Source organism: Haliotis rubra, unplaced genomic scaffold (genome assembly GCF_003918875.1).
Source record: "Haliotis rubra isolate DU_JTF1 unplaced genomic scaffold, ASM391887v1 Scf243, whole genome shotgun sequence".
Classification (NCBI taxonomy): Eukaryota; Metazoa; Mollusca; class Gastropoda; order Lepetellida; family Haliotidae; genus Haliotis; species Haliotis rubra.
Window position 1 is genome coordinate 667,006 of NW_025766481.1, and position 13,279 is coordinate 680,284.

A 13,279-nucleotide genomic window follows, 5' to 3' on the forward strand; every position below is an offset into this window, starting at 1 on the left:
GAGTCTATGTTTCCAGCAGATGGACTCGATGAAGTCGCCGTTCGTGAGTCGGTTGGAGGTCTCCGGCAGGAGTTCCTCACCCACTCCGGACGGCGGAAGAAGTCCGGGGTGGGATCGCCGGGCTCGGCTCGATCGATCGGCCTCGGCGTCTGTAGATCCGTTGCCTCTGGTAGATCCGGTTGCCTCGGCTGCTCCGAGAGGGAGGTGCTCCCAGTCCCCTCTCGGGCTCGTAGCGAGGGCCGTTGAGTATTCCTGGTATTCCGGTCCTTGCGCACACCGCCCCATGAGAGCGGAGGCACCAGTTCTGCCTGGCCTGCCTCCAGCGTCACCGGGACCGGGTCCACGCACGCGCCGGCTGCGCTGGCGTGGAGCAGTCTGTCTGTTCTTCCCTTCCTGTGGTTCCTAGCGTTAGGCAGTCCACCGGGTCGGGGTTAGGGTCCTCTTACGGAGGAGACCCAGCCTCTGACTTCGGGCTCGGACGCCGAGGCAATGGAGCTTAGGGAGGTCGAGGAGCATGACTGGCGGCTTCCGTTTTGCCGGCCTTCGCGAGAGGTCCGGCAGAGAATTGCCGAGGGCCTACCCCAGGCAGCGGTGCCTGCTGGTTGCGTGGACTCGACTGAGTTCCGCTTGCCTGGCGAAGGCGTTTGCCCCTAGGCAACCCTCACAGGCGCAGCTCGCATTCTGCCATCGTTGGTCTCGGGCGTGGTCGATCCCCTCTTGTCTGGTGCCTGAGTAAGGTTTGACTTACCTGAACTTCGTCGCGGCGCTACCAGCTTGGGGAGGATTCCCTGTTCGTTGTACCAATTGTTGACGAATGTGTTTTCACTTCCGTCGCCCTGGGGAGGCTCGGCTTCCTCCGGAGCAGCTCCGGCTGCTCGGCAAGGCCCTAACTCCACCTTTTGCCCTCAGCTGGTATCCCCTGCGCACGCGGCACCGGTTCTGAGGAGGTCTGCGGAACGCTGATGCAGCAGGTGCGTGGTGGTCCATGAGGCCTACCTCTCCTCGGTTCAGAGGTCGGCCCTGGAAGGCGAGGGCATGCTGGCGGCGTGGCGCCGCGATGTCGTGGCTGCTCCGTCAGCTTTGGAAGTGCAGGCTCACCGCGCGCGACTCTTTCGCGGTCTGCTTTCGCGTCGGCGGTGATGCGCGCAGTCATGGGGATGCGCCCAGGCTGTGGCTGTCGGCGCCTAGGTACTCGGCAGCAACACAGCAGACCTTGCTGGCCCTCCCTTTCCGTCTGGGGCGACCCTCTTTCCAGGGGCCCAGCAGGTCATACGGAGGCTGCGGCTGCAGCTACCTCCTTCAAGGACTCTAAGGCCTTGTTGGAGCACCAGCGGTGTCTCGCCCCGCGCCCGTGCCACCTTCCTCCGCCGGGGTGCAGCCTACACCCGAGTCTGCCCGGCTGGCCGGCCGCTTGGTAGGGGTAGGCGGAGGAACAGGTCCGCCAAGGGTAGGGGCAAGAGGCAGTCCTCGACTAGCTCCCAGCCTTTTCGGGCGCGGGAGGTCTGCCCGACCTCCCGTTAACCCATCAGGCTGCCGCTCAAGCCATGTGTCCGCGCCCAGTCAGCTCCGCTACTCGGGTCTACACGCCTCCCTACCCCATATCCCAGTGGGAGGCCGCCTCTCTCTATTCCTGCGGAATGGGAGAAGGCTACCAACAACGCTTTTGGGTGCTGGCCACGGTCAGCATAGGCCATCTCCCACTGTGGAAGCCGAGGTCGCCCGACTTCACGGCATACGTCGCACTCGGTGCCGTCATGTCAAGCCAGGGGACATATTGCTGTGACGGTTCAGGCTCTGCTGGACAAGTCCCAATCGAAGCGCATTCCACCGGGAGGAGAGGAACAGGCGGGATTTATTTCCACGTACTTCCTGCGTCGAAGAAAGACGGCGGGTTTCGTCCGATTCTCAACCTCAAGGGGTTGAATCGCATGCTCGAAGTACCATCCTTCAAGATGGAGACACTGCGCCGGTGATCTCATCTGTTCAGCCCGGCGATTGGCTCACGTCAATCGACCTAAAGGATGCGCGTATCTGCATGTATTCCATACATCCATCGTTCAAGCAGTACCTTCGGTTCTCTTACGACCGGGATGTATTACCAATTCAGGGTGCTCCCCTTCGGCATATCGACTGCCCCAAGGGTGTTCACCAAGCTCATGTTAGTCCCAGCTACCCTAGCTCGCTGCGCCAAAGGAAAGCGTTGTTACCCTTACCTAGACGACTGGTTGCTCGAGCACTAACACAGCCAGCAGTCAAGATGCTACTCACACAGTGATAGACATTCTAACTCGACTGGGGTGGATCATCAACCTCAAGAAATCCACCTGGTACCCACCCAGGACTTGGTTTTCTTGAGCGATTCCAAACGAACAAGGATCTCGTTTCCTTGTCGCCCGACCGGGTCACCAGAGTAGGGAGATGGTCTCTTCATTCCTCTCCCAGCCCCAGGCACCAGCACGGACTTGGCTCCGTCTACTGGAGCCATATGGCGGCGGCGATCTCTGTAGTGTGGCGGGCGGTTGAGGATCGTCCCATACAGCAAGCTTTGGCTCGGCTGTGGACTCACACGGAGGATCTGGAAGCGCAGTCTCACAGTCCCCGAAAGTGGTTGACACCTCACCTTCAGTGGTGGACAAATGTCGGGGAATCTCACCAGGGGGTTCCCCTTGGAAATCCCGACGCCAGCTCTCACAGTTCAGACAGATCGTCCCTCACAGGCTGGGGCGTTCTGGGCAGTCTGTCGGCTTCCGGACTCTGGTCGAAGCGAAGCTCACCTTCACATCAGCGTGTTGGAACTGAGAGCTGTGCGGTTGGTATTGGCGCTTCAGAGCATGTCCGTGGCCAGGTAGTCCGTCTTCAGTTAGACAACCAGACGGCCATGTCGTACATCCTGAAGCAGGGAGGCGCGGTGTCCCCAGCGTTCCTCCGGGAAGCGTGGACTTTCTCCTCTGGAGGCGACCAATCACGATTGTCAGGTACTCCCTGTTTATCTCCGGGGCTGGAGAAGCGTCGCGAGCAGATCGCGGCTCTCGCCGGATCCTGGCCCTTGACGAAGTGGATGCTCGACAGGCAGATATTCACAGTAATCTCCCAGTTGTACGGGTCGATTCGAGGTGGATCTGTTTGCGTCGGCGGGGCATCAGACACCGATGTTCTGCTCTCGGATACGGACCCAGGGCGTTGGCTGCCGCGCCTTCCTGCTGGATTAGACGGGCAAAAGTGCTCTGGGCGTTCCGCCATTACCACTCATTCCCGTGTCCTTTCACAGCTGTCCACCCAGCCAGCTCGGCTACTTGTGCTACTGGCACCGCTTTGGCCGTCACAGGGCTGGTTTCGGTAATTCTCAGGTTTCTGGCTCAGCCTCCTGTTCTATTACCTTTGCGACCCGGACATTCTCACTCAGAGCGGGCCCACCCAAATCCACCGGATTCAGTGGGTGGCTTGGCCTCTGTCAGGTCTAACCTCGAGCGCGCGGAATTCCTGCAGCAGTTGCAGACACAATTCTGGCTTCGGAGGGGATTCGATAAGCGTTCAGTATGCGAGGATAGGTGGTTCCGGCTATGCGCTGGTGTTCAGAATAGGGATTGCAGATCCCTTTTCTCGCGGATTTAGTCCAGTATTGAGTTTTGCAAGCTCGTTTGGAAAGGCCTGGCGGCCCGACCATTCAGCCGCGCTACTCACCGCTATTTCCATTTTTCACACCCTGTCGATGGTGCTCTTCTGGGGCAGCACCCTCTCGTACAAGCGCTTTCTGCGGCTGGTGAACGGATTCGACCTGCTCAGGCGAACCAGTCCACCTTAAGGATTTGTCGATCGTGCTCGATTGGCTGTCGGTCCCACTTTCTCACACCTATCCGGCTATTTCCATTTCAGTTGTTGACCTGGAAAGCTGTTTTCTGGTGGCGGTAACATCTGGTGAAGGGTTTGATTTACATGCTATGTCGTCCGACCGGTAGCTGACTGTGTTTCACCGCGGATCGTGTCAGTATTAGCCTCCCAGATACTTACCCGACCCGAAGGTCGATCCAGCTTTCGATGTGACAGCTCCTATCGAACTTCCTACTCTTACCCAGCCTTCCACATCGGGGACCACTCCTCTGAGCACTCACCCGTTGGATGTCCAAGGCGCTCAAAGTCTATCTCAAACGAGCGCAGGGGATCCTTACGGGTACCCAGCTGTTCTGTTGTTACGGTGGCGGGAAGGCTGGTCTGCCAGCGAGCAAGCAGACTTTGTCGCAAGCTGGCTAGTATCGTGTATTTGTGCAGCTTATCAGGCTAAGGGGCAAGCCTCCCCTGAGGGTTGAAGGCTCACTCGGTCAGGGCAGTAGCCGCATCAAAAGCTTTTGCATCGGCACTCCCCATTGAAGAGATCTGCTCCGCCGCTATTTGGAGCCAAGGTAAAGCGCGTTTATCGCCATTATCAGCTCGATCGCATTCCCGTAATCGTTGCAAACTTTTGGCCGTACTGTTCTCTCCAGTGGACAGTGTCCTGCCACCCTGACCGAGTGAGTCTTGGTTTATTGGTTTGTTTTGGCGCTACTGTACAATAAGATTCCATTATTGACATGTCTGCTAATGTGAGCTCACTCTCAGAGAACCTGTACCCCTTCGATTCTCTACGGAGTTACTGTATCGTTAGTGAGTGGTATTTTTGTTTTCCCCTACGGTGCTCTCATGAAAGAAGCCACTTGAGTGGGTCGGATTTCGTTGATATTAAGCACTACGTGCAATGTCTCATTATGCTAGAGGTCGATCTTTGAGCACAAATCCTCCTGTCAGTTCCCCTCCCATAATGCCTCTGCTGAGGCGAAACTGGGTCAGTGACAGGTGAGTGTTATGGCGTCTGTTCAATTTTTTTCCATGATACGATGGCTATATTTTGAGGTGTGCTTGGACAGAATTCCCTCCTCCTGGCCTCCGGTCTTTGGGAGTCTGTGTTTATGCATAATATGTACCCCAAGGGCGATCTCTCTGAAAAATTAACCAAACCTGCAGAGGTTTTCAATTCTTTGAAGAGTAGTCCTTGGGGTAGGGCCTCCACCTCCCAATTCTGTTCACTGATAAGAATTCAGCAGAAGGAATGATGATACGGGTCTAGGAGCCTACCCAGTTGGTGCGCATGCGCTAAGGGAGGTAACTCCGTGAGGTAGGGTCCGTATAATAAATAAAAGAGTTTATTTATTGTACAATCTTTTTATTCAAAAAACATTGATACAACTGTCACAGGACATTTTTCAGCCGGAAAATGCATAATATGTACCCCAAGGACGACTCTCTTCAAAGAATTGAAAACCTCTGCAGGTTTGGTTAAATTCTGCTGTCATTACCAGTAGTGTGATCCCTGCGGCCCATCTCATTGCTTCCTGTAGTGGTTCAGTTGTCCCGTCGAGGCTGTACTACGAACACCTCTCCTCTGATATCTGTCAACAGCCTGTATGATGTCCTGTATGGTTTATGATTGCTACACAGAGGTAAATGATTACCTTCTCTGCATCACCAGTAGGTCAGTAACTCCATGGGGCTACAGTATGTCGTCAGCAACTGAAGTTGGTTGTATGAGGTAAATGATTACCTTCTCTGCATCACCAGTAGGTCAGTAACTCCATGGGGCTACAGTATGTCGTCAGCAACTGAAGTTGGTTGTATGAGGTAAATGATTACCTTCTCTGCATCACCAGTAGGTCAGTAACTCCATGGGGCTACAGTATGTCGTCAGCAACTGAAGTTGGTTGTATGATGTAAATGATTACCTTCTCTGCATCACCAGTAGGTCAGTAACTCCATGGGGGCTACAGTATGTCGTCCAGCAACTGAAGTTGGTTGTATGAGGGTAAATGATTACCTTCTCTGCATCACCAGTAGGTCAGTAACTCCATGGGGCTACAGTATGTCGTCAGCAACTGAAGTTGGTTGTATGATGTAAATGATTACCTTCTCTGCATCACCAGTAGGTCAGTAACTCCATGGGGCTACAGTATGTCGTCAGCAACTGAAGTTGGTTGTATGATGTAAATGATTACCTTCTCTGCATCACCAGTAGGTCAGTAACTCCATGGGGCTACAGTATGTCGTCAACAACTGAAGTTGGTTGTATGATGTAAATGATTACCTTCTCTGCATCACCAGTAGGTCAGTAACTCCATGGGGCTACAGTATGTCGTCAGCAACTGAAGTTGGTTGTATGATGTAAATGATTACCTTCTCTGCATCACTAGTAGGTCAGTAACTCCATGGGGCTACAGTATGTCGTCAGCAACTGAAGTTGGTTGTATGAGGTAAATGATTACCTTCTCTGCATCACTAGTAGGTCAGTAACTCCATGGGGCTACAGTATGTGGAGTCAGCAACTGAAGTTGGTTGTATGAGGTAAATGATTACCTTCTCTGCATCACCAGTAGGTCAGTAACTCCATGGGGCTACAGTATGTCGTCAGCAACTGAAGTTGGTTGTATGAGGTAAATGATTACCTTCTCTGCATCACCAGTAGGTCAGTAACTCCATGGGGCTACAGTATGTCGTCAGCAACTGAAGTTGGTTGTATGATGTAAATGATTACCTTCTCTGCATCACTAGTAGGTCAGTAACTCCATGGGGCTACAGTATGTCGTCAGCAACTGAAGTTGGTTGTATGAGGTAAATGATTACCTTCTCTGCATCACCAGTAGGTCAGTAACTCCATGGGGCTACAGTATGTCGTCAGCAACTGAAGTTGGTTGTATGAGGTAAATGATTACCTCTCTGCATCACTAGTAGGTCAGTAACTCCATGGGGCTACAGTATGTCGTCAGCAACTGAAGTTGGTTGTATGAGGTAAATGATTACCTTCTCTGCATCACTAGTAGGTCAGTAACTCCATGGGGCTACAGTATGTCGTCAGCAACTGAAGTTGGTTGTATGATGTAAATGATTACCTTCTCTGCATCACTAGTAGGTCAGTAACTGCACTACAGTATGTTGCCCAGCAACTGAAGTTGGTTGTATGATGTAAATGATTACCTTCTCTGCATCACTAGAAGTTGGTATGTATGATGTGAAGTTGATTATGAGGTAAATGATTCTTCTGCATCACTAGTAGGTCAGTAACTCCATGGGGCTACAGTATGTCGTCAGCAACTGAAGTTGGTTGTATGATGTAAATGATTACCTTCTCTGCATCACTAGTAGGTCAGTAACTCCATGGGGCTACAGTATGTCGTCAGCAACTGAAGTTGGTTGTATGAGGTAAATGATTACCTTCTCTGCATCACTAGTAGGTCAGTAACTCCATGGGGCTACAGTATGTCGTCCAGCAACTGAAGTTGGTTGTATGAGGTAAATGATTACCTTCTCTGCATCACCAGTAGGTCAGTAACTCCATGGGGCTACAGTATGTCGTCAGCAACTGAAGTTGGTTGTATGAGGTAAATGATTACCTTCTCTGCATCACTAGTAGGTCAGTAACTCCATGGGGCTACAGTATGTCGTCAGCAACTGAAGTTGGTTGTATGATGTAAATGATTACCTTCTCTGCCATCACTAGTAGGCAGTAACTCCATGGGGCTACAGTATGTCGTCAGCAACTGAAGTTGGTTGTATGAGGTAAATGATTACCTTCTCTGCATCACCAGTAGGTCAGTAACTCCATGGGGCTACAGTATGTCGTCAGCAACTGAAGTTGGTTGTATGAGGTAAATGATTACCTTCTCTGCATCACTAGTAGGTCAGTAACTCCATGGGGCTACAGTATGTCGTCAGCAACTGAAGTTGGTTGTATGAGGTAAATGATTACCTTCTGCATCACCAGTAGGTCAGTAACTCCATGGGGCTACAGTATGTCGTCAGCAACTGAAGTTGGTTGTATGAGGTAAATGATTACCTTCTCTGCATCACCAGTAGGTCAGTAACTCCATGGGGCTACAGTATGTCGTCAGCAACTGAAGTTGGTTGTATGAGGTAAATGATTACCTTCTCTGCATCACCAGTAGGTCAGTAACTCCATGGGGCTACAGTATGTCGTCAGCAACTGAAGTTGGTTGTATGAGGTAAATGATTACCTTCTCTGCATCACCAGTAGGTCAGTAACTCCATGGGGCTACAGTATGTCGTCAGCAACTGAAGTTGGTTGTATGATGTAAATGATTACCTTCTCTGCATCACTAGTAGGTCAGTAACTCCATGGGGCTACAGTATGTCGTCAGCAACTGAAGTTGGTTGTATGAGGTAAATGATTACCTTCTCTGCATCACTAGTAGGTCAGTAACTGCATGGGGCTACAGTATGTCGTCAGCAACTGAAGTTGGTTGTATGAGGTAAATGATTACCTTCTGCATCACCAGTAGGTCAGTAACTCCATGGGGCTACAGTATGTCGTCAGCAACTGAAGTTGGTTGTATGATGTAAATGATTACCTTCTCTGCATCACTAGTAGGTCAGTAACTCCATGGGGCTACAGTATGTCGTCAGCAACTGAAGTTGGTTGTATGAGGTAAATGATTACCTTCTCTGCATCACTAGTAGGTCAGTAACTCCATGGGGCTACAGTATGTCGTCAGCAACTGAAGTTGGTTGTATGATGTAAATGATTACCTTCTCTGCATCACCAGTAGGTCAGTAACTCCATGGGGCTACAGTATGTCGTCAGCAACTGAAGTTGGTTGTATGATGTAAATGATTACCTTCTCTGCATCACCAGTAGGTCAGTAACTCCATGGGGCTACAGTATGTCGTCAGCAACTGAAGTTGGTTGTATGAGGTAAATGATTACCTTCTCTGCATCACCAGTAGGTCAGTAACTCCATGGGGCTACAGTATGTCGTCAGCAACTGAAGTTGGTTGTATGATGTAAATGATTACCTTCTCTGCATCACCAGTAGGTCAGTAACTCCATGGGGCTACAGTATGTCGTCAGCAACTGAAGTTGGTTGTATGAGTCTTCCACATGGCTCGGGGGGTTGGTTGATTGTCGTCATAGCCTGATGGTGTGGACCATTGTTCACAGAATCAATCACTGGTTTGAATATTGTGGAGTGTGGTGTTAAACAACAAGCAGATAGCCCAGTGGTTAGAAACCCTGCCCGTTGCATTCACCCTGAACGTAAAGCTGGTTTGTCAGCTGCTTGTCCAGCTTGTGTCTGACCAATATGGTGGACATATGTGATATATCATACTGAGCCTGTGTATATATATCGCTGAAATATTGTTGAGTCAGTTTAAATTCTTTTGAATTTAATTCTCTCACTCAGTGATGCCCTATTTAGCAGGTTTAGCCTGTAAAATATTGCCACCTGTCATTCAAACCACACATAATTCATGAGGAGAGAGGCTGACATGATTGACAGTCAGAATATATACTGATTAGCCTTCTGCATGCTGGTGGAATCTTACTTTGTTTTCTTCTGTGCCTTATATGTTGCTGGGGGCATTGAAGTTGGGTTTGAATCCCAGATTTGCTCTCATGTTTTAGGTTTGTCAGCACCAACTCAATGTTAGTTTGTTTCATGAAGTAAGTGTCCAAGACCTGCTTCATATGAGGCTTTCCTCCCTCATCGGGATGTACCTGACATGCTGTTCATAGTGGCGCTATACCAGGGCCCCTATTCTCGAAAGGATCCTAGCCCAAGGATGTCCTAACTTTGATCCTAGGGTCTAGGATAGTTGTCCTACCTTATTCTCGAAAAGTATCCTAGCGCTAGGATGTCCTAACTTAGGACAAATACTAGGATAGGTTCTGACGTGTCCTAAGTCTATCTTAGTGGAAGTCAACATAGAGTGGTACTTGTTTGTTCACCAATTTTGACGTCAAACAAAATAACTCGTCAAACTTACATTTGAATTTACAACAGCACACAGTTTTGATGAGTTAAGAAGAGTTTATTCAGTTCATATTATCAATTAATCGGTAATGAATAGACACACTTGTTGCAATGCACGCATTCTTTAGATCTACAAAGAGATTTGTTCAATTCTTTCCTGTATGTTCGGCCTTTTAATCACAACATTGCTCTTTTCAGTCACATTCATTAAAATGTCAATGTCAAGGCCAACTTGATGAGAAGTAACTCCTGTTTATTTCCTAGGTGAATTTTTCAGTTTGTGAGATGACGCATAATGAGAGTTCAAGTCATGATTTTCATAACCAAACAAAAACAATGAAAATGTGTTTTCAGACTGAACATATCTTTAATATCCTTATTTCTGTTTTTGGCAGACTTTCAAATTCTGAAGTAAAATTGTTATCGCCTTGTCAAAAACATTTCCAATTACTATAATGTGATGAAAATATCGAATAATTTCTTCTAGATCTACTAAGTCCATCAAAAGCTGAATTTCCTTATATTATGTGTTTTTTTATGCCATGAATCATGGGTATTATTTAGGGGAATCCCCAACTAAATGAAGGTTTTTCTATCTCACCTCCTGAAGAGCTCGCTATCCTAGCTAGGATAGGCAGCACAAGTTAGGACAGGGATAGGATTGTTTCGAGAATGGGTCTTATCCTTACGGTAGGATGTCTTAACTTCTGTCTTAAATACTTAGGATCTGTCTTAGCTGGGACACTTTCGAGAATAGGGGCCCAGACTCTCAAACTTGTACACTATATGATGAGGCCAGATATAGACTGGAGATAGCCCTGTTGTTGTATGTCAGACTGAAGGTTTTAAAGTAAATAGACTGGAGATAGGGGCAGTTGTTAGACCGATAGCCCTGTTGTTGTATGTCAGACTGAAGGCTTTTAAAGTAAATAGACTGAGATAGGGGCAGTTGTTAGACCGATAGCCCTGTTGTTGTATGTCAGACTGAAGGCTTTTAAAGTAAATAGACTGGAGATAGGGGCAGTTGTTAGACCGATAGCCCTGTTGTTGTATGTCAGACTGAAGGCTTTAAAGTAAATAGACTGGAGATAGGGGCAGTTGTTAGACCGATAGCCCTGTTGTTGTATGTCAGACTGTAAGCTTTTAAAGTAAATAGACTGGAGATAGGGGCAGTTGTTAGACCGATAGCCCTGTTGTTGTATGTCAGACTGAAGGCTTTTAAAGTAAATAGACTGGAGATAGGGGCAGTTGTTAGACCGATAGCCCTGTTGTTGTATGTCAGACTGTAAGCTTTTAAAGTAAATAGACTGGAGATAGGGGCAGTTGTTAGACCGATAGCCCTGTTGTTGTATGTCAGACTGTAAGCTTTTAAAGTAAATAGACTTGAGATAGGGGCAGTTGTTAGACCGATAGCCCTGTTGTTGTATGTCAGACTGAAGGCTTTTAAAGTAAATAGACTGGAGATAGGGGCAGTTGTTAGACCGATAGCCCTGTTGTTGTATGTCAGACTGTAAGCTTTTAAAGTAAATAGACTTGAGATAGGGGCAGTTGTTAGACCGATAGCCCTGTTGTTGTATGTCAGACTGAAGGCTTTTAAAGTAAATAGACTGGAGATAGGGGCAGTTGTTAGACCGATAGCCCTGTTGTTGTATGTCAGACTGAAGGCTTTTAAAGTAAAATAGACTTGAGATAGGGCAGCTTTTTGTTAGACCGATAGCCCTGTTGTTGTATGTCAGACTGAAGGCTTTTAAAAGTAAATAGACTTGAGATAGGGCAGACTTGTTAGACCGATAGCCCTGTTGTTGTATGTCAGACTGTAGGCTTTTAAAGTAAATAGACTGAGATAGGGGCAGTTGTTAGACCCGATAGCCCCTGTTGTTGTAGATGTCAGACTGAAGGCTTTTAAAGTAAATAGACTTGAGATAGGGGCAGTTGTTAGACCGATAGCCCTGTTGTTGTATGTCAGACTGTAAGCTATTAAAGTAAATAGACTTGAGATAGGGGCAGTTGTTAGACCAATAGCCCTGTTGTTGTATGTCAGACTGTAAGCTATTAAAGTAAATAGACAGGAGATAGGGGCAGTTGTTAGACCGATAGCCCTGTTGTTGTATGTCAGACTGTAAGCTATTAAAGTAAATAGACAGGAGATGAGTCTCAAACTGCTGCCATGGTCCAGACAAAGACTGCACACGTCATTAACTTCCCCCAATGTTTGGTCCTTACTACTCCATTATGGTGATTGTGATGTGTTCCTGGTATTCTTCTTTCAGGTAAAAATGGCCCCATCTACAACATTACCTGGAACCCAAATCTGAAGTGCCAGGAGTTTTGTGTGGTTTATGGCTGTATCCTTCCCTGCAATGGCCTCCTGCTGCTGTAGTCGTCACTCCTGGTTTGGGAGGATGTCGCTACATCAGCTGGAACAGGGAGAGGGACGTCTGCAGCAGGCAGCCCTCTGTTTCACTTCATGTTCTGTCTGTCATGGGCTCCTGACCAGGCAGCCTGCAGCAGTTGATGAAGCAAGGGATGAAGTTGCCATGCACTGTATTGTGTTAGTTGTCACCGACAAGGTCAGCTGGAATTCAGTGGGATGATAATCATTTATAGCATATTCTTAGCATATATAAAGTTTCATTGATTAACAGTAGACGTGATGATGGAAATGATCTGTTTAGATTACAGTTTGACAAATTGGGAATAAGTGAAACCAACATTGTATGCATCACCAGAGATCCCTTGTTGTGACACCAATGGGAACATTTGCCAGCAGTTGTCATGTTCAACAGTTACAATAGTTCCTTAACTCTCCCAGACATGCCCTCTAAGGTGTCCATCTACAACATGAAGTGTGAGCCTGTATTTGACTTCGGCACCGGACCGCGCAACATGTGCTTCTACAACCCTCATGGAAACAATATCCTTTTCCTGTGCAGTTGTCATAGAATGATGACAAGACTGCTGTATATTCATAGACTGTTGATAACTCAAGTGATCATGTGTAAGCTTGAGTCTCTTAGGTCAAGTTACCTCCATGTCGCTGTTTGTTGTATGAGTATAATGTTTTAGTCTGATCATTCATATATCTGTGATTGGAGGTGTGAGTGTCGATATAAGATTTTTCAAACTTGCATAAAACCATCAACTTAGCTTTGTGATGCAACCTCTGAACATTGACCTTGACATTGTTTTACTTCTTTGCTTGGCTGGATTTGGAAACTTGAATGGAAATTTTGAATTCTGGGACCTGAAGCAGAAAAAGCTGATTTGCCAGATGAAGGCTCAGGACACAACCTCCTTCGACTGGTGTCCTGATGGAGAACACTTTGTCACAGCAACCACGTCTCCACGGTTACGAGTTGGCAACTGGTACGTCTGAGGAGATTGTAGATATCCATTACCATTTCCTATTAGGTAAAGCAATATCTTACTTCATGTTCGCCAGTGAATATGCAAGTGTGACTCATCATGAGTTACATGGTCTCCAGGAC

General features: G+C 48.1%; 1 protein-coding gene across 1 annotated transcript in view; it reads left to right on the forward strand.

The window, feature by feature from the left end:
- The window catches only part of LOC124278894 (eukaryotic translation initiation factor 2A-like), a 54,020-nt gene that overhangs the window by 20,276 nt on the left and 20,465 nt on the right, over positions 1-13,279 (forward strand). The window contains exons 10-12 of the mRNA XM_046714698.1: positions 12,062-12,136; positions 12,604-12,705; positions 12,983-13,157. Coding sequence (XP_046570654.1) covers positions 12,062-12,136; positions 12,604-12,705; positions 12,983-13,157 — 352 coding nt within the window. The remainder of the gene's footprint in view (positions 1-12,061; positions 12,137-12,603; positions 12,706-12,982; positions 13,158-13,279) is intronic.